The sequence below is a fragment of the Lacerta agilis genome, chromosome 8 (genome assembly GCF_009819535.1).
Source record: "Lacerta agilis isolate rLacAgi1 chromosome 8, rLacAgi1.pri, whole genome shotgun sequence".
In the NCBI taxonomy this organism is placed as follows: Eukaryota; Metazoa; Chordata; class Lepidosauria; order Squamata; family Lacertidae; genus Lacerta; species Lacerta agilis.
Window position 1 is genome coordinate 15836987 of NC_046319.1, and position 23947 is coordinate 15860933.

The 23947-nt window shown below is 45.5% G+C and overlaps 1 protein-coding gene across 4 annotated transcripts in view; it reads right to left on the reverse strand.

Moving 5' to 3' along the window:
• Positions 1–1433: 1433 nt before the first annotated feature.
• Positions 1434–23947, reverse strand: part of C8H1orf159 (chromosome 8 C1orf159 homolog) — a 33047-nt gene continuing 10533 nt past the window's right edge. The window contains exons 2-9 of one of the 4 annotated variants that reach the window (XM_033156297.1): positions 18126–18216; positions 12776–12851; positions 8500–8604; positions 6993–7058; positions 6102–6236; positions 5368–5393; positions 4883–4910; positions 1435–3307 (exon numbers count right to left, since the gene is read on the reverse strand). In XM_033156297.1, coding sequence (XP_033012188.1) covers positions 3213–3307; positions 4883–4910; positions 5368–5393; positions 6102–6236; positions 6993–7058; positions 8500–8604; positions 12776–12851; positions 18126–18197 — 603 coding nt within the window. In that variant the 5' untranslated portion in view covers positions 18198–18216 and the 3' untranslated portion in view covers positions 1435–3212. Of the gene's footprint in view, positions 3308–4882; positions 4911–5367; positions 5394–6101; positions 6237–6992; positions 7071–8499; positions 8605–12775; positions 12852–18125; positions 18217–23947 lie in introns of all 4 variants that reach the window. The other 3 variants (XM_033156296.1, XM_033156295.1, XM_033156294.1) reach the window with 3 other exon arrangements.

Here is a 23947-nt window from a genome sequence, read left to right on the forward strand (position 1 = left end):
TCCTGACCACTGGTTTAGGGCCAAGCTATTCAAGCAGATCTTTAAAGAAAGCCTAAGCATATGCAAAAGAGACGAGTCTTCTATCTAAATATAATATACAAGCACCACATAGTGCAACAGGTTGCATTCAACCGAGTCCTATTGAGAGCAGACCCACAGAAATTAATGCGGTCACTTGCATCAACTTCAACGAGTCTACTCTGAGTAGGACTAGCATGGGCTACAACCCTCATTATATGGCCACACTAATACAGAAAGTATTTTTATGCAGTTAAAAATAATTCATGGTTGTGCTGGTTACTTGGAGTTTAAATATGTATAATGTAAGTGTGATAATGTATTATGCACATTGTTTGTATTTTTAACATAACAGGCAACCCCCCCCCCCACTAACTTGCTGATTATCAAGATCAAGGAGCAAGATGGGAATGAAGACAGAAGAAATCGAATCCCCATTTGCCATAGGAATGGTAATTTGTCCCCACGATTCCCCCCTCTGACCTGAAGGGAGAGAACTCCTAGCACCTCGTTTCAAAAACTAGGGGCAAGTGCTAAAACCAGCCAGCTTTAAAAATTAATACACCGAACTCAGGACTTTGTGTGCTTTTATTAAAGTCAGTGAAAGGGAAAAGTAAGAGAGTGGGGAGAGATGTACACAAATATAAGTTTGCATTTGACACAACAGTGAGAGTAAAAAAATAATAAGAAAGCAGCCCACACTTGCCTCTTTTCCACTAGAATGGCACAACAGGAGATACAACCCCCCCCCCACAACAACACTGGCAAGTAAGAACTGATTTCCCTGCATTGAACAGTGTGATCACGCACACACGCACGCACACGCACACACACACACACACACATCAGAGTGACTTCAATAATCTATTAGAAAGTAGAGGCATGTGCTTTGGGGTCAAGGCAGGGCATCAGACAGCCTAGCAGAAAGAAGGACTTTTGTCAGAACTGTGCCTGGGGGTGAAAGGGGAGCACCACCAACCTAAATGCACAAGGAAGGGGAGCGTACTGACTTTACAAAAAGGGAGATTGCATCCGAGCAAGGGGAGGCTGTTTCCTTGCATGGCATCATTGCATAGTAATATGTCGACCGGGGGGGGGGGGAGTTTTGGAATCTTCACTGGTCTCTTCCCATTCATGTTTTCACTTGCGGGGAATCTGAGAAATTGTAAAAGGAGGGGCAGAAGAAGAGAAGCTAATATACAAAAACCCCTCAGGATTCTGATCTCAAGAAATGGCACCAGCATTTAATTAAAAGATATAAATATAAGCAAGTGAAGGTTGAGGACTCCCCATACAGAAATAAACCATTTGCCTTTGGAGGAAGGTTCTGGACTGCAAAGTCTTCTGTGGGGACCAAGTCTGAGATACCTCCTCCAGGTGGTCCTACATTTGATCTGTAGCAATCTAAAAACTTGGGGAGGTGTGGGGATGTCCCCCCCCCTTCATCCCGACGAGGCTCAAAAGCATTGTTTAAAAACACATAAACGGAAGAAAATGAGGATGCTCCCAGCTTAGGAAGGACCATTTCAAAGCTACATCTTAGCTCATTAAAATAAATGAGAGGGTTGCATTTAATGATGTCCTACTCAGAGTGGGCCCACTGATATGATGGAGCAAGGCTCAGATTAATTTCAATGGGTCTCTCTGAGTAGGATGCAACCCAAAGAGATTAAAGTGCCCCCACCGTGACAAATTTCTGCACTTATCCTGACTGCATCCTGTATCCTCCTTCGACAGGCAGGAAGGACCCTTTAGTCTGTGAGGGTCAAAAAATGCACCTGCGTTGTGAAATCTATGCCAGAGGTGGGGAGCAGGTTTTCTGGCTCTTAGGGAGACAAGAAACATGGATGCACAGTTGACACTGCATCTGCACCACTGAACAGTACTGTAAAAGGTACCAGGCATCATCTAAAACAGGGGAAGCCATTGTGATGGCCTCCAGATGTTGCTTAACTACAACCCCCATCAGCCCCAGCAGGACGGCCAACAGCCAGAAATGATGGGGGTTGTAGTGCCATCAAAGCTGGAGAGCACCAGCTTCACTACTGCTGATATAAAGGATACAGAAAGCGGTGTGTGGGGGGGGAACCTGTGGCCTTTCAGATGTTGCTGGATTCCCAGCCCTCGCTAGCCCTAGGACACACAACCAACCACCAGAGACAATAGGAACTGTAGTCTAGCAGTGTCTGGGGAGCTGAAGGTTCCCCACGATGGATGCAGTAGGAAAAAAAGAGTGCAAAAAGACAAAAACAAATGGATCAACTATTGCAGGGTTTGCAAATTCCCACCTCTCCTGTTCCAAACATTTGGAGATGAGAGGCCACCGAGTGTGCTTCTTGCTCACAATGGTTTGGCGACTCTTGCCTCCATGCGCTGTCAAGCACACACATCAAAAAACCAGCAGAGCCGCTTGGAGCTGTATGTGCTCAGTGGATAAACCTGAAAGGAAATTCTACTGCCCACCATCATGAAATACAGAGGAAGGGGGAGAAGAAAATAAAATCTTTCAGCAGCTCGGCAATGACAACACTGCAATAAGCTTAAGGCCTCGTTCAAAACCCACTTATTTAAAAAGAGAGAGAGAGAGAGACTTGCATGGTGTGCTGGAAGAGCAGTTCCTGGCTAGCAGCCTAGCTTGCATCTCAGAACCTGAAGGCATGCTGCAATATTCTGCATTAGGAGATGCCAAACGCTTCCCACCGGCATTAAAAAAAACATGGCACTTTTGTGTTTCACACTGAACAGCGGGCACCGCAAGCCAGTTTACCTCCTCAAAAAGAAATGGCCCAGCCGCGCAGGAGCTAGGCTGCCAACCAGACCTCCGTATCCTGACAGTCAGAGAGACGATGGTGGAGCTGGAGCGGTCGTGCAGTGAGCACGCAGTGTCCCAAAAGGGGAGCGGAGAGTCTTTTGCTACGATCCAGGAAAGAAAACAGAATTGGCAGCCTGCCTGAGAGCAGTTAGCTGAAGTGGCTCCCCTCTCCTCAAAGCCAGAACTCCTCTGATCGTGAGTCTTCGTTCCATGCTTCATTGGCACAAGCCTGTTGGATGCAAGGCTGCTGGCATCTTTCCCCCCTTCCCAGCCGGCCACTTCCTCAGCTGTTTTCCTGGCACTTTTGCTAGCAACCGGGTGCATGGGCACCATGCCGGCCACGCCAGTATTTACAATTCCTCAGGGCTCCAAAGACTGGCTGCTACACATTGCTGACTCTGGTTTCTGCAGAAATAGTTGTGCTGGTACCGGAAGTCATCAGTGACCTCTCTCTTCTGACGTAGCGGGGTTTGCGGACTGCAGAAAAGGGAAGTGAAAAGGAGACGCTATTACCGTAACTGCTTAAGATAGGAAATTGGGGGAGGGAATAGCTTTAGATGTAGCTTTTGCTTCCTTGCACCCCAGTTTTTTTTGTTGATTTTTGAGAGGGGGAGAACAAGGTCACTTCGCTTGTGACTGAAAGTTATTTAAGATCCCTGGTCAGCAACTGGTTTTCCTAGAGCAGAGGTGGGAGAACCCGTGGCCCACCAGAGGGTGAAAGACTACAACTCCCACCATCCATATCTGGCTGTGGTGGCTGGGCCTGCTAGGAACACAGGAAGTGTACGGTGTCCAGTCAAATTTGTCCATCTGGCTCAGTAGGCTCTACACTGACTGTCGCTCTCGATAAAAACAATTAACACATCTGAAAAACAATTTCCAATACAGAGGCAGACTGGGAAAGATCTCTCCAAAAAGCATTTGTTAGAAGAAGTAGCCCTTCAAGCAGGCACTGAAAAGACAACTGGCTTCCACTGCCAAATATCTGACGCACCTACACCTTTTTTTTGATTTTGTGATTATTGCATCACCAGAGAGCGCTGCCCCAAAATATAAAAGGTAGGGGGCAGAGAAAGGATTTATGGATTAAGAGCCCCCCCCCCACAATTGAAAGCCAGGGTGGTATAGCAGTTAAGAGTGTCAGACTAGGGGTCAAATCCCCAGTTCATAACTGCCACAAAACAGTCACTGTCTCTCAGCCTAACCTACAACTCACAGGGTTGCTGTGAGGATAAACTGGAAGAAAGGGAGAACCATGTATGCCACACCATGAGCAGCTTAGGAGAAAAGGTGGGATATAAATGGAAAAATAAAATACATGCACTTTTTTGTTTTAGAAAAATCATTATGCGCAAGGGCTTCTTGTACGAACAAGCTTTAAAGAAGAAATATATTCCAATTATACTACAAGCACTCCTAGGGAATAGGAATGGTTTCAAGCATCAAATGCTTTTTATAATTATTTTGTAGAAGAAGAAAAAAATCATGGGTGGGCGGGGTGGGAAGAACTCAAACTACCCCCTATATTTTTTTGTGTTCCATCTGTCATCTATTCCGAGCTGTACGACAAGTTTCAATCCACCGAGACTAAGAATGAGCCACTTGGGAACCCGGGAGACAATCTGAGCTGCGAGCAGCCCCGACCAGATCAGTAATTCTCTCTCAAGCGCCTATAAAACCCCTCGCTGCCTGAAATCCATCTACTTTTAAAGCACCCCCCCTTAAGTACCAAATATGCTATTAAAGGGGGGGGGGAGAACCTTTTCACGAGGCAATATAAGCTTTGCATTTATGACCGGAGAGGGGCCTGATTAGCAGTGTTAATGCCGCAAGGTGCCATCGAGAAAGGTTTTGGTTTTTAGGCGATTATTGTAAGGAACTCTCCACAAATCAAGATGCAAACAAAAATGACACTCTAAAAGGGGGAGGCCGTATATCTGTTTAAAAATAAAGTTTCCAGGCAAGGGCTCTCAGTTTTCCTTTTCCTTGCCACCACTTGACAAAAGAGACTTGGAGCAAAAACCAAAGGGACAAGGTGGAATCATTCATTACCTGAGGACGGTGGAGATAACATTGATGCCTGTAAAGATAAGAATGAAGATTAGGGTATCTCAGAAGTTTCGGGGTAGTGAACTTTCTTCTAAGTCTCATAACACTTCCTCCAAACTTTCCAGTGTATCTACACACATATATATGTGCACACTTCTAAGGTGGTACAGTCCTCCCCAAAGCTGCATTAACTTTCCCCATTTCCAGTGAGACTGCATTCTTGGAACTGCCCCACACCAAGCACAAATTTGAGAGGTTTCGAAACCCAAAACACAGTTCTGCTACAATTCAGTCATGAGACTGAAGCAGTAACCCACCACCCCAAAAGAAATGAACTGGGAATGGTTTCAACAGAAGCGATCAACTGTTGTTAGTTTCGGTGCTCTTAAACAGAGCTTTTATGGAGCCTGAAGCCTGTGTCCAGAAACCCAGACTTATTGCTACTCCTGTTAAGCAAGGTTAATTATAAAGGCTGGAGTTTTACTTACTGATTCAGCAGACTGTACAACAGACCCTAAAGAGGAAGGGTTAAAAGAGAGAGAGAGTAGTAGTAGTAGTATTAGTGATCTAAGTGGTCCAATGTCCGTTGCAGAGACTGTACACACATAGCTGCCCTATGTTGGATGCTTGTTTCAAAATGACCTGGAAGTAGTTCTGGTCAGCTCAAATCCCCGGAGACTGGAACAAGGAAGTGCTGCTTCTGTGTATTTAACTCATGGAACTCACTGCTACAAAACTTGCTCTCTCTTGTTCCAGATTGAAGAGCTAGAAGTGATGGGTGGGAGTTTGCAAGGAAGTAGACTTCAGCTAAATGTCTCAACACTAAGAACTGCTTGGCAGTGGAACAGTCTAGCTTGAAAGCTGATGCCTCTTTAGTGTACTGAAGTGTACTGAAATGCAACTTCCATCAGTCTCGGGCAGGATGGGCAATAGCCAGGGATGATGGAAGCTGCACTTCAACTACATCTGGAGGATACTAGGTTGGGGAAAGACTTATCCTAGGGCATGGATTGAGAACACACAGTGCTGCATCTTGCTGAGATTTAACCAGGCCTGGGTCTGGTCAATGCCCAGGTGGGAGACCTCCTGGGTGACCCACATAAGCCATCCTGAGTTCCATGATGGAAGAAAGATGGGATGTGCCAACGTGTTGATCTGGATCCAACCCCCCCCCCCCCAAAAAAAAACTTGGCTAAAGATGGAAGTGACAGAAGCAGCATACCTTTGCTCCTTCTGTAGAAGAGATTTGGAAGTTTGTTGGCACGTTTGAGGTAGAAGAACGAAGCAACGCACAGTATGAGGAAGAGGCTGATGACGAACGTCCCAAAGATAAGAGAAGCGGCTACTTCTGGGCCCCCTGCGAGGGAGAGGCAAGAGAGAGGCTGAACAGGCCTCCTAGCATCGTCACAGGCAAAACTGGGTCCCCACAACTGTCACTATTTATTCAGAAAAAATGTATATGCCACTCCATCAAACGCGCGTGCGCGCACACACACATGTAAGCCATTTCTCATAAAATGGTGAAATGTATTCATTAAACAACTAGCAATTAAAGCATACTTTAAAAAGGCACAATAAAAATGTAAAATCAAGAAATATACATAATGAAATTATGTGTTAGACACAATCTTCAGGGTTGGTTTGTTTGTTTTTTGAGGGGTGGCAGCAACTAGTTTCCAACAGCAGGACACATGTTTTTGTTAGAAGAGGAGCAATTTCATCTTTAATGGTTTAAAAAAACTAAAAAACTGTCAGAGATGATGGATGCAGTCTGGACTCCGGAGGTTTGATCATTTCCAAATTTGTCTATTTAAGGGTGCTCTATCCCATTTCCTTTTCCAGGGGCAAACTAGGAGAAAATCTCCCCGAGGTGGGGTGGGAGGGGGTTATGAGTGCCTTAAAGCAACAGAAGTATTAACAGAAGGGAGAATTCACAAACAGAGCAATTGAGGCTGCTGATCTGGCTCAGATGGTATGAAGGTGTGGGGCAAAACGGAAGTAGCCTTGCGGATGGTTCAAGGCCATAACCACCTGAACAAACACTGGGGTGTCAGCAGGACTTTCTGATACAGCCCCCTTCAGTATACGCAGCCCACTTCTCAGAATTACTCACCTACACCCAGAGTAACTGGGGTTACGGTAGTTAGATTCATCTGGGAATTCATTTCTCTGGCACCGTCTACAAGGGAACCAGTGGGGGGAAGGAGCAAAAAGTGTTACCTAATTCACATTAGGTTCAAGTCAGGAGTGATCTATCTATTACACACACACACACACCGCCCTTTAGTCTGCTTTAGGTTGTGTGCTTACGTATAATGCAATGGGCCGAGACACCCCTCCTTGGAAGATACAAAGGAAGCTGCCTTGAACCATTGGTCCATCCAACTCAGTATTGTCTACACTGACAGCCACTCTCCAAGTTATCAGGGAAGAGTCTTTCTCAACCATATTTGGATGATGCAGGGATTGAACCTGGGACCTCCGACATGCAAAACAGGTGATGCTGTACTAAGGAGCCACTGGACTGCTATTTACTAACCCCCCCCCCCCATGACTAGTGTTGATTCGGTATTCACAGCACATACCGGTCTTACTTTTGCAATTGTCTCTCTATGGCGCTTTGGAACACTTGAGAGCACCTCCCATTGTCTCCCAGTGTAAAGCAGCCAGTAATTTCCCCCTGCGGCTAAAGTGAAGTGGGGAAAAAGAGGGTCAAAGCTAAGCTTTGTCTGTTTTAAGGCCATCTAGGGATAAGATAGGATATAAACTTGAGGGGCTTCCCAGCTCATGGTCATTTCACTAATTTCAATGGGCTTACTCAGAGTAAGAGCCTTTGGATGCATCCCCAAGCATCTGTTACACCTGCTCTTTGTAATGCACAATGTGCACAGATGGCACTATAGGAAATATGAAGTGTGGCTAACAGAAGAATGATTACAACTTTGAACAACTGTATCTCAGGAAAGTAAGCCTAAAAGTGCTCTGTAGTGACCTCTGTTGGATGGTTGGGAGGAAGCAATCTAGAGAATAAGGACATCAACAGGATGCTTGAGAAGGAATTTAAGAAGAGCCTAAAGGCCCATCAGGATCCAGCATCCTGTTCTCACAGTGGCAAAACCACTGGGAAGCTTGTAGGCAGGGCCTGAGTGAAACAGCTCTCTCCACTTTTGCAATTCCCAGTAAACGTTCTTCAGAGGAATACCGCCTCTGGCTGTGGAAGTAGAACACAGCCATCGCAGTGATAAGCCTTATCCTCCACCATTCTGTCCAATCCTCTTTTAAAGCCATCCAAGTTGGCAGCCATCACTGCCTCCAGTGGGAGGAAGTTCCACAGTTTAACCACGTGCTGTTTGAAGAAGTGCTTTCTTTTGCCTGTCCCGAATCTCCCAAGCTTCACTGGATGCCCCCAAGTTCTCGTGTTACGGGAGAGGGAGAGAAAGTCTTCCTATCCACTTTCTGCAAGCGACACATGATTTCATACACCTCTGCCGTGTCACCTGTTCTGCACCTTTTCTCCAAACTTAAAAGTCTAAACTAAGGGAAGCACAGAAAGAATCCCCTATGAAGGCTTTCCTATAAAGGCTCAAATCGGGGAAGAACATGCCGCACAGATGGCTTACTGTTTCGGCAGTCAGTCAGGTTGTACGCCGGAGTGGCAGCGACAGTTTCGTTATCACATTTGATGCAGCTGCTGCTGCCATCTTCATTCCACCGCCTGTAGCAGCCTGCATGTGAGGGGGTGGGGAACAAAAGGATGAAGGCAGAATGAGAAGAGTAAAAAAAAGAAGCATCAAAAGTACCTTTCATGCACAAAAAAGCATCGGATGAAACCTGCTTCATTCGTGTGACTGCCCCAAAGGCCCGTTTCCTCACAGCTCCTTGCATAGCGCATGGGAGACTTGCATGGGGTCTGAGCAACATAATTCAAATAGTTTCGTGAGCAAGAGGGCCCTGACGCAGGGGATGGAGAGAGGTTTAGGCGCACCCCGCAATGTTTTTGAATTTTCACCTACGGCAGGTTCTTTCCCTGCAAACAGCTTGAAAACACAGCAGTTAGCTGTGGCTGCTGGTGCCCGTCATGCAGAAAGCAGGGGTGTCAGAAGGAGCTGAAGCCAGAGAGACAAGCACGGACAGAATCCGTCCCTCACTGGTTGTAAAAAAGGGGGCAGGCAGGTGGGGTTTGGGTGAGGTTGCTGGGGCAATGCCAATCGCCCTAATGTCTCAGCCTTCACTGCCAATGAGGCAGGCAGCAAAAGCAAGGTGGAGAAGGCAAGCCTCTTTCGTTTTGAGAAACACATGAGTCCACCACACTCCTTGGGAACGTAACAACTGCATGCGTCTTTGGAACGTGGCTGAAGACTTGCCCCATGAGCTGCCAGAACCTGATGGATTTGTGTGCTATTATTGAACTGTAAGCCCCAGGCCAGAATGGATGCTGGGTAAAAAGGAGAGAGTTCCAAGTTCTAGAGCAGGGGTGCCCAAACTTTTTTCAAAGAAACAAACAGGGGAGGTTTACTGCCTTTATCTGCTGCTTGTGATCTAGCTGCCTAATGTAGGCAAAGCACTGGTCTGGGTGGGTCTTTGATTTAATCCTGCAGGGCAGTTCTTATGCCCATAATTTGTAAGCTCCTCAGGGGGCTTTGTCCTTAATTTAACCTGGCACTCTGCAATGCAACATGGAAGAGGGCAAAGCTATTCCCCCCCCCCCATTCAACCTTTCTGTACAAATGGCTGGAGTGCATCAGCCGTGGAGAGTTGCTGTTTTGATCTCTGAAGCCCAAACCAGCTGCCTAGTAGCCTCACCAGGCCAGCCCTCCGCAGCCAACGATGGGGATCAATTATTCCATAAAGCACATGATGAGCGAGACACTGATTGGGAAACAAACACGGCTGTTCCGCTTCCCTCAGCTGGAAGCGGCACATTAGATACCCTTGGCGATAAATTACATCTGACATTTAATCTAAACATAAAAACAGACCTACTGGGAGGGCAAAGCTATCTGACAGTAATATAAAAAAGGAAGGAGAAAATGACAACAAAGCTCTTTTACTGGCACTGAAGATTGTGATCGATTAACCTTTTGAAATATATGAAAAACCGAAATCTGGAATTTATTGGCAACTGTTCAGCAGCTCCCCTCCTCGATACATCACTCTCAACAACAAAACCTCAAAGGTTATGTTGCAACATTAATGTAATCCAAGACAGGGGTGAGCTAGCAATTTACTAACTTTTTAGTTTTAAAGGGGGCCACTGATTTGCCAATCAGAATTTTCTAACACATTCTTTGGTCGTTTGCCTTGAAGTCCCTATGCCACTTATCTCCCCTACCGTGTCCAAGATGCAAGGCTACGCTGAGCAAAAATTATCAGCTCATTCTTTGGAAAATGGTATTTCTGGGCTGTGGCAAGTGGCTGTACGCAGGGTTGGCTGCGCAGAAGCATGTGGACACAATTGCTGTGATATAGAATTAATATAATTAAGCCAGACAAGCACCTAAGCAGGGGTCTGCAACCTTTAAGACACAAAGAGCCACTTGGACCCGTTTCCAAAGGGGAAAAACAACAACTGGGAGCCGCAAAACCATTGCGACATTTAAAACAAATATAACGCTGCATATATTGTTTCTTACCTTAATGCAATAATAATAAATAACGTATAGGAGCCAATGCAAAGTATAATTAGTAAAAACAACAAGAATAAGTTATTACTTTTTTGCATTGACTCAGGGGCGTACCCAGGATCAAAACTAGGGGGGGGGGGCAAGCCATGGTCGTTCAGGTTGTGACATTTCAGCACGGAAAGGCGAATGAAACCAAAATTTTAGGGAAATTATATATAATTATAGCAGTGCTTTATTACAGTAGTTATTACAATTATTTGCTTGGTTTTTTTAAATTTTTATTCTAGTTACATGTCTTATACCAGGGGTGGCCAACTCCCAAGAAACTGTGATCTACTTTCAGCAGTGATCTACCCCCATTTTTTGGGGTTCAGCTCAAAGTTGTTTTTTGGGGGGTGTGGTGGGTGGGAGAGAGGGCTTCCCCCTCTAAGATAGGTTGGCAAGCGAACTAATAAAGCAAGAAAAAGGGGGGGGTGGGAATGGAAAAGTGGGATGGAAAAATATAAATTGGGGGTGGGGTGGGGAGAATATCTATTAAAAATATGTAGTAGTTTAAAAAATAAAAATAAAGGGGGAAAATCTTTTTCTTCTTTTTCCTTTTTTTGAAAACAAAAACAAAAGGGGAAGAGAAAAGAAAAAGGGGGGATAGAGGGAGAAAAGGGTAATAATAAAAATTCAAATAGAGTGGCTGCAGCAGCTGTGGGGGGTGTTTGTTTGTTTTTCGTTTGTTTGTTTGTTTTAAAAATGGGATTTCTCCCCTTGGATTAAAAAAGGAGGGGAGGAAGAAAAAGAGAGGGGGGTGGGAGAGCAAGGCAAAAAGCCAAAAAGCAAAAAACAGGTTTTGGGGGGGAATCACGCCAGGCACTGCAGCGCGCTGGCCTCGGGGCCCCGAGCCGCCCTTGGGGCCGTCTTGAGCATGTACACCGCCCGCAGCGAGCGCTGGCGAAGCACCGGTTGGCGGAGGTTTCAGAAGCAGCCCGGACGTTTTCGCCGCCGCCCCCCCAAAGCAGCTCTACTTCATCCTGTCGGCGACCATCACCGCCCTCCCGTCATGGCGACGCCTGGCCCGCCTGCTCCGCCCTCCGCACGGCTGCTTTGAAAAGGATTCCGCCCGACAGGGGCCGCTCAGAACAGGGGCCGCTCCAATCGCCGCCGCCACCTCCCGCCGCCTTTATTATCCCGACTCTTTCTCTCTCTCTCTCTCTCTCTCTCGATAACTCGCAAAGCCCAGCTCCTTCTTCTCCCCGCCCTAACGCCACCCTCATTGGCATGTTCCCCTCAAACAGGAACAGGCATCCTGGCGGCTCATTGGCCGGACGAAGCATCGCTCTCCCGTGCCCGCCTCCCGCCTTCATCCTCAGTCGCTATCTCGGCGGTAAGGCCCTGGCTCCGAGCCTATGCGCCAAGGCGGGCGATCTGTCCTGCCAATCGGCACGCCGAGGTGGTAAAAGCTCAGCACTCCCCACACGCTTATTGGTGTGAAGAAGTCGCTTCCTCTCTCTGGGAGTGGTCAAGGTGGACATCAATCTTGGGTCTGTCCTCGGGAACCCCGAGAGGGCTGAGAAAGACCGCCCAGCTGTTCAACGTTGATGCGGATTATTCATGGTTTTTTTGGCCCCCCTTTTTTTGCCGATAACCATTTAATTATTATTGAAAGGGCATTGAAAGGGGGCATGCCGGAGCCGCGGGAGACCTGTCAGAGAGCCGCATGCGGCTCCGGAGCCGCAGGTTGCTGACCCCCGACCTAAAGGATCAGTTTGTACTCTGCTTTCCCCTACCCCAGAAAAAGAGTCTGCAAGGCTAGATAGAAGAGGCTTTAAACTAAATATGTGGGTCTTTACTGCAGCTTTGTATGGGAGCAGTCTCCTGATGCCCTAATATACATCACCACAAGGTGAAAGTTATCCAATTAAGACTGGGGAGGCTCTGGTTTAAGACCTAGGCATTGGGCCAATCCCCATCATTCAGCTTAGTCTACCTTACAGGGCTGTTGTGGGGATAAAAGTGTAGGAAGAAGAACCACGAATGCTGCTTTTTATTGCTTCTTTTATTTCTTATATATTGTATTCCTGAGGAATACAATATAGAAAAATAAATAAAAGCAGCTGCTTAAAGGTGCAATTAAAATACATACAGAGTGCAATATGATGGCTAAAGTGGGAAGAGAAATCATTAAGTGGTTCAGCAAGACCCTCAGACATTTTCAAGTGGCCTGTAGGGAAATTAGTTTGGGAACCACTGGATTAGTGCATAACAACCACCAATAACTTACCTGGACTGCACTGGTTCTCGGCTAGACAGGTGGTATTGGTCTCCATTGCATCCATACAACATTCTAACTCCGATTCCTAGAGCGGGAGAGGGGAGAGAAAAGAAGATTCTCAGTTCATGTAAAATTTTCCATTCACTTTTAAACCAAGAGAGCAAACTCAGCTGAACTCCAGTTTCATGACATTGCCTAATGAGTAGAAGGGAGTCTCACAACCCACACACAAGCATGAAAAGCATAGATGGGGGGGGGATGAGTAACAACTGTGTGTGGAGGAAAAAAGTTTACAGGTTAGTATCCCTCACAAAGTGTACACAGCACAACCTTTCCCCAAAGGGGTGCCTTTAAAAACATTCAGCAGTAGGAGGAAAGAAAGAAAACAAGAATGATTCATTCTCATAGGGCTGATCTTCACATCTGGAATGAACCCCCCCCCCCCACAAGTCGGGTTCTCACAGCTCAAGGATGGGCGTGCCTTGATTCAAGTTGTGGGTCTGCAGGTGTTGCTGATCCAGGCTGTGTACACACCACACCTTTTCCTGCTACAAACCCACCCTTTGTAATCCTGTCCCCAAGTTTATTCATTTCAGCAGGGGGCAAGGGGGAAGGAAAAGCCTTTTTTGTTATGCCAATTGTTAAACCAATTGGGAGACAGAAACCCTTTGCCAGCCTACTGCAAATTATCCAGAGATCTACCAGCAGAACCCAACCGGCCATTTTCCACCCCTGTTCTATGTTTGCAGAGTGGGGAGCAGGGGAAGGCAGCATTCACTGGTAGAGTATCTGTTTTGCATGCGGAAGGCCTGAGGTTCAATCCCTGGCATCTCTAGGTAGGGCTGGGAAAGACTCCCTGCCTGAAACCACAGAGAGTGGCTGCCAGTCAGTGCAGGCAGTACTCAGCATGATGGTCCAATGATCTGACTCGGCAGAAGGCAGCTTCCTATTTGTTGTTGTTCAGTCGTTCAGTCGTGCCCGACTCTTCGTGACCCCATGGACCAGAGCACGCCAGGCACGCCTATCCTTCACTGCCTCTCGCAGTTTGGCCAAACTCATGTTAGTAGCTTCGAGAACACTGTCCAGCCATCTCATCCTCTGTCGTCCCCTTCTCCTTGTGCCTTCCATCTTTCCCAACATCAGGGTCTTTTCTAGGGAGTCTTCTCTTCTCATGAGGTGGCCAAAGTACTGGAGCCTCAAATTCAGGATCTGTCCTTCTAGTGAGCACTCAGGGCCGATTTCTTTGAGAATGGATAGGTTTGATCTTCTTGCAGTCCATGGGACTCTCAAGAGTCTCCTCCAGCACCATAATTCAAAAGCATCAATTCTTCGGCGATCAGCCTTCTTGATGGTCCAGCTCTCACTTCCGTACATTACTACTGGGAAAACCATAGCTTTAACTATACGGACCTTTGTCGGCAAGGTGATGTCTTTGCTTTTTAAGATGCTGTCTAGGTTTGTCATTGCTTTTCTCCCAAGAAGCAGGCGTCTTCTAATTTCGTGACTGCTGTCACCATCTGCAGTGATCATGGAACCCAGCTTCCTATGCATAACCCTAACCCTGTGCCAGAGTGTCACAAACTCCCTGCTTGTGCCACTTTGGGCCACTGGGTCTGGCTGGCTAACCATGCCATAGAAATAGGGTCCACACACTCTGAAATGGCCCATCCAAAATGGCACCTGAAGGCAAGAGGAAAACCAGAGGAAGCAGGAGAAAGGGGTTCAGCATACTTTCAGAACACGCAAGCAGAGTATGAGTGGAACATTATGCTTTTCCAATGTTCATTGGGTGCATGCAAAAGTGCCAACAGAGCATGGGGAGGGGGAAGCAACAACACACCAGCTCTTCTTCAGGCACAAATGCTGTGACGAGAAGGCAGACGCCATATATTTCTTGTCAACAACATACATGACATTTTGAAACAAGGGATGAGCTTGCGGAGGAGGGCGCATGTTTGCACGGACGCGCACACACACACACATTGGCAAGGGAGCTGCTCCTTTCTGGAATATGCAGAGATGCGCCCAGACAGTCATGACAGGCAGTATCTATCACCATATGTATCCTTTTTGCTATTTGACAGGAAACTGGCCTAAGATCTCTCCATAAAACCGTTCCATAAAGGGTTTAGGAAAGTGAAGCTTCCATCGCTGAAGATCCTTGCTAATTATTAATGGGCATGCTTTTTAAAAAGTAGCTTTATGGAGCTGGGGCCAAGGAAATTTCCAATGACATGAAAGACTCCAATTACTAAGAAACCGTCACTGAGCTTGGCGAGACAACTTTGGGAGACGTGGCCCTTTCAAGTGAGCCACCAAGGTCTCTTCAGGAAAGCCTTTTTATGACTAAGGTGCTGCCTGATTGCCAAGCTCTTTGTTTTCTTCTCTCCCCTTGACAATGTTTTATTGCTATCGCTGCAACTTTATTGGTACTTCCCCAACCCCACTTTAACAGTAACCTGCTGCCGGAACAATTGTGGAAAAGCAGGCTATGAAATTTGCCAACTAAATAAATAATAATTTCATTTAGACGCAGCACCTGCCACTGGCACTGTGTGTTGAATTTTAAGTGGGGACTAAGCTGCTTTGCTGAAATACTATAGCCTGTTTCACAGATAGCAAATTTTTCATTTGTAATTTTTATCTCAAATGTCTCTTGCTTCAGACGGGTGAAATGGCAACCTGGGGGGGGGCATACCAGTGGTGGGTGGGCACCAGAGGCAAACATGGGCATAACAAGGGATGAGAAACTTGTAGAGTAGGTGACATATCACCCCCCCATCTACACCCACACCCCTCCAGCGGTCAACAAGAGGGAAGCAAGAGGGATCGCCTAGTTCAAGGGCACATTCTAGCCACACAAAAGCACTTGAGGTGGGTACAGATCAGAACCAGTGAGGGGTGTGGCCTAGGAAAAGAGGGTGTGGCCTGAGAAGGAGGCGTGGCTTGGGGGAAGGTCTCCAGGGCCAGACAGGGAGAACTGTATTTTAACCCGAGGATTTCAGCTTCCAAACTACTGGTCTGGAGGAGACAACAATCTGTTCTGGGTTCTTAGTCAAGGTAGAGCAGATCTTGGGAAGTAGTCCCTGTTCATAATCTAGCACATAATCTAGCACTTTCAGAAAAGGTTAGAACCAACCCTTTTTGAGTTGTATCTGGAAGCAACTTGATAACAACCTGGTGAGATTGTGAGGCGTTGCTACGAATGGCTATGCTCTTACAGGGAACAGGATTTTCTTCAGCGAAAGAGGGCAGGTTTTTCTAAAATTAGACTACAAGCTTGCAGCTCAGGGAATTCTTCTGTTACTGTACTGTACAAGTAACCCACCCTCCTCTTCCTTGGAGGCTCTAAATCAAGATGAATATGATGAGTCACCCGCAAACAAACAGGTAAAGGAGATTAAAAGCACACATGAGGGAAAGAGTGTATCACTCAGCCTTGATCGGCTTTGTAAATCAAACCTGTAATGATTGGGGCAGGCTTCATCCATCTGGTGGAAGGACAGAAGGGGAGGAGGACACAGAACGGCACACACAGAAAGCATAATATGGATTACTTTTTCAAATGTGTGGGCTAGGTTGTTCTGTTTCAGAGGAGAAAGATTCCCCACTTTGCACAGTTTATAAATGAGTGTACAAATACTGTCCTATATATATATTTTAAAAGAATCCTGTAATAAGAACATCTGGACCGCAACAACTGCATAAAGCAGTGGTAGTCAACATGGTGCCCTCTGCATGTTGCTAGACTACACCTGCCATCGGCCTCAGCTAGTATGGCCTAAAGCCAGGGATTATAGGAGCTGTAGCCAAACAACATCTGGAAAGTCAGCTCTCCCTAGCATAAAGCATGCAAAGCCAGCCGATTTGCAGAGATCTACATATGTTGAATAGTTTAATGCTGTTTCTAAACAGTAATGGGGCAGGGGAGATGGTAGAAGCTGGCCCATGCGGGGGGCACTGCCCCACCAACCTCAGACAACTCCCACCTGCCTGCTTACTATCTTACTTTCTTACTATCAGCCAGTCCAGGGGCGGCCCTGGCAGTCAGCTTTCTCCTCCTCCGTCTCAGATGTTGTCCATGTAGAACTCAGCAGGGAGGAGAAGGATGGGGTCAAAATCAGAATCAGGTGGCTCTGCCTGCCATTGGCTGTATTTACACCTGTCATTGGTTCTGGCTCCACCTACTGTTGGGCTCCCTACCTTACACCCTCCTCGTCCCGATGGACACCAGCCACCACCATGAACAGGTGAACAGATGGCTATGCACAAAACCAAGTCCCTGCTCCCCCAACCCTAGATGTCATGCTTAGTTCACATCTGGCTTCTGGGAATGCTCACCAACTTTCAACCATATTTCGATGGCTCATACCAACCTAGTTAAAAAGAACTGGCATCCTCCCGCATGATCCAATATTTACAAGTGCATGCCTGGGTGGCGCATTCTTAAAAGAGCTCCTCCTTCACTTACACATAGGAGAGACTACTCTAATATAGAGATGAGAAACCTCTGAACCTCCAGATGTTGGACTCCAATCCCCAGGTTTCCCAGTGACCACTGCCAAAGAACAGGGTTGTGGCCTATCAAAAACTGGCATGTCACAGATATCCCCACCCTGGCTCTAAGATGTTGCTTGCTGTGACCAGTGTTCAAAATTTGCCAGGTGCATTTTGCACCTGGCTATTGGCCACTTGTGACCAAGTGACGATGCCCAGGCACCAGGATGGCACCCAACTTCTCCATCATCTGGAGGTGCATGCCTGGGGATCTTTGGATCTTGACTGTTTTCACACACTAGCAGAGGCCACCAAGTTCCTCAAATTCTGGATAGGCAACAGGACTCAAAGGCTAGAACTAGCCTGGTTTTTAGAAGTTTTTTTTAAATATTTTTATTAAAGATTTTCAAAGGTAGTACAATGTCTCTCTCAAGTTTTTCCATATAACATTTTTATAAGTCAGTGTTGGTGAGACATTAGAAAAGAAAGGGGGGAAGGGGGAAAAGGTGGGTGGGACAGGGAGGTAGGTGGGGTGGGGTGACTGTCTCTTTTTTACTTGATATGAATAGGGTTTGGTGTCAGCATTGTTTATGTAGGTTCTCTGTTGTTTGCTTATGCTCGTTTGGCGGTGAGAGAGGTCGGAGTTGGCTTGCGGTGTGGTTGTTCGTTTGTGGTTGGCTGTGGTGATCTTTGGTTTCCTGTGTGAGTGGGGTTGGTGGGTATTTTTGGTCAGGTTAGCCATATTGATTTGTATGCTGCCGGTAGATTTTGTCATTGTCTTGTTGGGCTGTGTATGTGATGAAGGGGAACCATACTGGGGTGAAGGTTTTTAGAAGTTTTTAATTCACTGTGAAATACATACCAAACTGTCAGAGGATTTGGTGTTTACTTCTACCCCAAGAACAGTTAGGAGGAGAACACATGGCACAGCCATACTAAATAAGGAGGGAAGTCTAAAAGAAAGAAAGAAGAGAAATAGTTCAGCCGCAGAGAACGTACAAAGAGCTCCCAAAATCCCCACTTCACACAAGATCGTGGACCAAAGATCTCAAGGGGGTGGGTGGGGGAAAAGCAGGCACCTTACCTTGTTTTTCATTTTTTTTAAATGGTGCTAATTTGGAGACATTCAGGATTGTCACTGCTACTGCAGTAGTTCAAGTTTCTGCTCATGCAAGACATGTGTGGTTGCTAAGAAACTGGGAGCCTTATCAAAGCAGAGCCTGTTCCACACCCGGAATCAATGAGGTTGCAGATGGGAACAGCAACTGCCTGGTACTGTCGCCGATAAAAACCTCATTGGGAGCAGAAAGCAACTCGGTGCAGCACTCAGCTATACCGGATCAATACGAGACAGGGAGAGAGAATGACCAAAAACACAAATGGCTTTTCAGACAGCACACACAACACACTCAGCCCGTCATTCATCCCAGCCAAGAGACAGACCTGAAGACTTTACAGAAGTTTGCACTTCAGATTACAAACTGTAGCAGCTTTGCTCAGCCTTGCTGAGCAGGTGCACAAGCCTCAGTCAGCCACAGCTGGAAACACAGGAAGCTGCCTTATGCCAAGTCCAGCTTTGTCCATCCAGCCCTGGACTGTTTGCTCTGACCGGCAGGGGATGCTGGAGACTCATAACTGGGAGCTTTTGCATGAAAAAGATGCGCACGACGACTGGGATGCTGCCACGTTGTTGGCCTCCTAACTCTCTTCTGGTTCACAGATGCCTGCCAGCCTAGTCGTCAGGACCAGGAGGCAAATTTCCACCTGCCACCAGGAAGCAGGCAAATGGCTGTTTACAAGGCCTGAGAACCCCCTGCCTTCGCTTTCACAGGCAGTACCAATTAAATGTTAATTGCTCTGGAGGACCCAAGAGAGAAAAGTTTCCCTAGGCTTTGCTAATTATATGCATTCACCTCCCAACTTAGTCTCAGCAATTCATCTATCAGAAGCAGTGCCTGGTTCTTGATTAGGCCAGAGGCATACCTAGTTCATCATCCTGATCTCACAGTGGCCAACCAGATGCCCACAACAAGCCCGTAAGCCAGACCCAAGCACCACAGCTCTCTGTCCACCCAAGATTCCTAGAAAATGGCATTCAGAGGCAATGGGCGGATACCGAATCAGGGGGACATGGGAACCCTGACTTCTCAAGGGTACACAGAGGATAAAGAGACAACCCAAATGAAAGTTCCACATTAAGTACTTTGCACAGTGCACATGAATATATGGCATTTACAAGGTAGTAAGCTATGCCTATTCTTTCTGAACTACTTGGAAAGGCTTTGCATCTTAAGGAGAGACGGAAGAGGTGGTTTGGGAGGGCTGGGTCAACTTTTGCTTTTGCCCTTTCTTAGCTTAACTGACCTTACAGTCTTGTTTGGAGGCAATAATGGGTATGTGAGGATAATATTGTGTGTGTCTGTGCTTGCGAGAGAGAAGACTCTGCTATCCAGTGCTTCTTAAAAGATGGGTGAGATAAAATAAAAATCCAATAATGAAGCCTTACTGTACCAGCAAGCTGCTCAATGTTATTTTAAAACCCCAGTATAGATTTTATTTGGAATGCTTCTATCCCACTATATAGCTCCCCCAAGGCTCTCACTTCTGCTCCACAAAAAATTATTGGAATAAAATCAAAAACACATTTTAAAGTCTTGTATCAGAGATACAAACATGGCAGCCCTGTGGTGCCATGATTATCAGGTGCTAGAAAGATGAAACCTGTGCTGCCAGCAAAGATAATGGTACAACCCAAGCAACACAATGGTGAAGATGATACAAACAATTATAACCTAGATGATGGACACAGTTTATCGAATTTATAAGACAAAGACAAATTACCCCCACTAAAATGAACTTATAAAGTCTGGTTTCACTAGATTTTTCAAGTGCTTGCTTCTGTTTTTGGTTTTCTTGATGTTTGTAGATAAGTTCATGAAGATTCCAACAATGGGTAAGTTCGTCGTAGTTCGCAACGACTGAGGGATGCTGATGAAAAAGACAGGGTGTTGGCGATCTGCACCTGTTTCGCCCTTGCAGTCTGACCAGTTACAAGACTGCTATGCCCCCATTGAGGCCCGTTTATTGGGGCTTGTGAATAGCACACTCCCTTGGCAATTTCAGGCTTCTTCAGTGATAAATTCTTGTTTCCTGTATTGATGGTCTATAACCTTGAAGATATAAGTGGCATTTCCTGCCCTCATTCTTTGCCCTTATTCAACATTTGACGTCCACCTGCTAGGCAGCAGAGCCCACAGACAACCTCCAAGGCAAGGAAGTGGGGAGGCTGAGTGGCTGAAACTCGCTCAGTCCATGATGAAGGAAAGTCTAGGAAATAAAACATTAGGAAAGCAATATGACACTAACAAGATCTAGCATATCAGCTCAGGGATGGTGCACGGGAGGCCAGTGGCGACTACAAGCCATGATTGCTATGCTCTGCCTCCATGGCTGGAGGCAGTAATGCTTCTAATACCAATGCTGGAAATGGCAAGAAAGGAGAGAGTTCTTGTGGATTTCCCACAAGCATCTGGTTGGCTACTGTGCCATCCAGTAAAATTCTGTTTGCTAATAACTTGTGTGAACCTATTTATGAGGCTGTTTATTAAGTTCTAATTTTATATTCACAAACTGAGAAGCTCCCAGTAACATAAAAGCAATCCTGGTTAGATTAAAAAGGAAGGCGGAGAGGGAACAAAATCTAAAAAGGAAGCCACACCATCTAAACAGAACAAATTGGGTTTTTGATAAATCAAGATTAGGGAAAAAATGCTTCTCTTAAGTGATAATTGGATGCTTCCACCCCTTCTCTGCCCCTGTCTTCATCCTTAGAAGATGAAGCATTCCCTTTATCTCCAAAAACTTCACTAAATTTAGCTTGCTGAGCTCAAGGAAGGAATAAACATTCTTCATCCATCATCTTCCTCGTAACCAGCCCTGCCTACTCACTTCTAGGAGTTCTGACACATCAAGGGGGTGATACAGGCATATTAAAAAGAGGGAGATGGGAAAACCTGAAAAAGACGACATGCAGAGCTACTGTTCTTGTGCCTAAACCAGAGATATCAAAGCTTGTACTCCATCAAAGTCCAATGCTTTTCATGCTTTTGACATTTGGAGCGTCTAAAGGAGACATGTACAAGTTTAGATTGCGGGCCCTTCGGAGACTTGTTCCTTTCACAAAGAAGAAAGGAAGAAATTGTTGTTACCTGATATAGCTAACTGCCTGGGGTTAAGCCAAATCTATAAACTCAAATAAATGGTGTATCCCAGAGAAAACCTTTTGTGACGATTTCATCACGTTCCTTTTAAGTCAGAGGGCCGCCTAAAGATTTCAGGCCAAGCACCTAGTTTGGAACGTTTCCATTATAAAATGTGGACAAGGGTTGCTCCACTAGTGTTTCACTGCCAGGGGGACGGAAGGGTCTGCAGATAAAAGGAAGATCCAAGTTGGCAGGTTGATCTCTTCACTATCAGAAACAGACAGAGCCCATCGCACATTCTGTCGCCTTCCCCTGGAAGGAACAGATGGAACCTGGAACATGTTAACTATCAGGGACCAGAAATGAGAGATCACACCTACCTACATTTCCCTATTGTACCTGACTGCTGGATTTTAACCATCGTAAGCCAAATCTTGCCCCAAAATCAATGTACTGTATAAATTTAATAAATAAATTATGACGCACTGGCTGGGTGAGTGCCATACTGCTGCTGAATCCCACCGGCTGCTTGGTGGCCACTGTTTCCTTACGATGCCCAGCAGGTCCTGGGGAGCCATGGAAGAAAGGGCTGAGACAAGGGCAAGATGGAAGAGCATGATAGCAGGGAGTTCATGAGATCACTCTTGCAAACAACACATAAGATTAAGCCTTTCGCAGATGGCTTACCAAGTCCTGTGTGCCCATTTAAGTGATGGCTCTGAATAGTTTTAAACACGCCCGGAACATTAAAAATTGCCCAATACTGAGCTAAGCCACTGGTCTACTACAGAGACAGGCAGTGGCTCTCTGGGGTTTCAGACAGGGGTAGAGATGTAAAATTTCCGGAAATTTTGAAGCTCGGAAAAAACCCAATTTTTTCCAGTTAAAAAAAAAACCAACCGATTTTTTTGGAGAAATTGAAAAAAATGCTACATTAGCACTTCTTTTTTCTTTTCCAGATTGAAAGTCATTCTGTTACTTTAGAAACATAAAATATAACTATGGACAATTTTAATGGGCATAAAATTATCACAACTAGCATATTAAAAATATAGTGTATCCAATTACCCGGTATTACAAACAGAATTTACTTTTAAAATAATATTTATTTGCATTTGTAACAAATGGAGCAACAATCTCCTGAACTGTTTACTAGTTTATGTGGAACAACAACAATAAAACTCCACAAAACAATTTTTAAAAATCCAGAAGTAACAATTATTCATATTTCCTTTCCACAGTATTTAAAAAAAACATTCTCATAAAAAAAACTGAAGAAGGAAGTGGGACTAAGTTTCAATGAATGGGCATGAAATTTAATCAGAATCATTTTCTGAGCTGTAATTAAGTATATACTTTCAGGCCCTTTTTGTTGCTCTATATTTTCTTCCAGTGTTTTGAGGCCTAGTGAAGAGGAACATAACCAATGCATACCACATACATGCAAAAACAAAACTGAAACCTTTTTCTTTTCTGGTAACAACAGCACCTACTAAAGGAAGAAATGTATCTTGTTCTTGGATTGGAGAGTTCAGTTTGTAACCTAGGACTTGCTTGTCCTCACAGAAATTAGAATAATCTGATATACCATACATATTTTTTGGAAATGATTTATAAAATATTTGAACCCCTTATCTTAAAATATTTTATTCATTATGTTAAAATAAAACATTCCATAATCTATTTTTTATTTTTTCGGAAAAAACAAAAAAGGCTTCAGGAAAAAACCAGAAATTTTTTCCCGATTTTTTCCGGGTTTTTTTGGGGGGGCCTTCACATCTCTAGACAGGGGACACTGCAAGCCCTGATAACAGGGACTGAACTTGAAAGGGAGTCAGAAAAGAATGTGTTTTACAGGTCCCAGATTCATTCTTAACAGGAGATGCCAGAAATTTGGCCAGATGGCAGGCGACGGGAGAGACCTCTTTGCCCAAGATCCAAGAGAGAAACTGTCAGAGTAATTCTGGGCTAGGTGCATAAATAGTCTGACCTGCTTTAAGGTAGCTTCCGATGCTCCTGTGCTTTGCCAACGTTGGCTGATGTGACAGCAACAGGCAGTCTCTGTATTTGAAGCTGGCTAATGTTTGTTCACAACAGCTACTATCCTAATTGGTAAATGGGTTGATACATTGCAATTGAAACGTTCAAGCCAACAAAACACACCACAGCCCACCTACCTACTTCCAGTGACAAAGTGTATTAAATATCTGTTGCTTTTTCTTTAAGCTACCCTGGCTTCTCTAAAAATGTGGAGACTGTTTCCTGAAGATGTTAAAAAAAGAAGAGATCGGCAAAGAGAAGAGCGGCTCTGTTTACAGACATTTGCTAACACATCCATCATCATCGTGGTTACTTTGCGCAAGCTGCCACTGGCCCTTGGTTCATTTGCGGCAGAGAACCTGAAGAGGATTGTTTGAACAAGCATGCTCACCACTTATCCAAAAGCATCTATCTTCAGCAACATACAACAAAAAATCCCTCG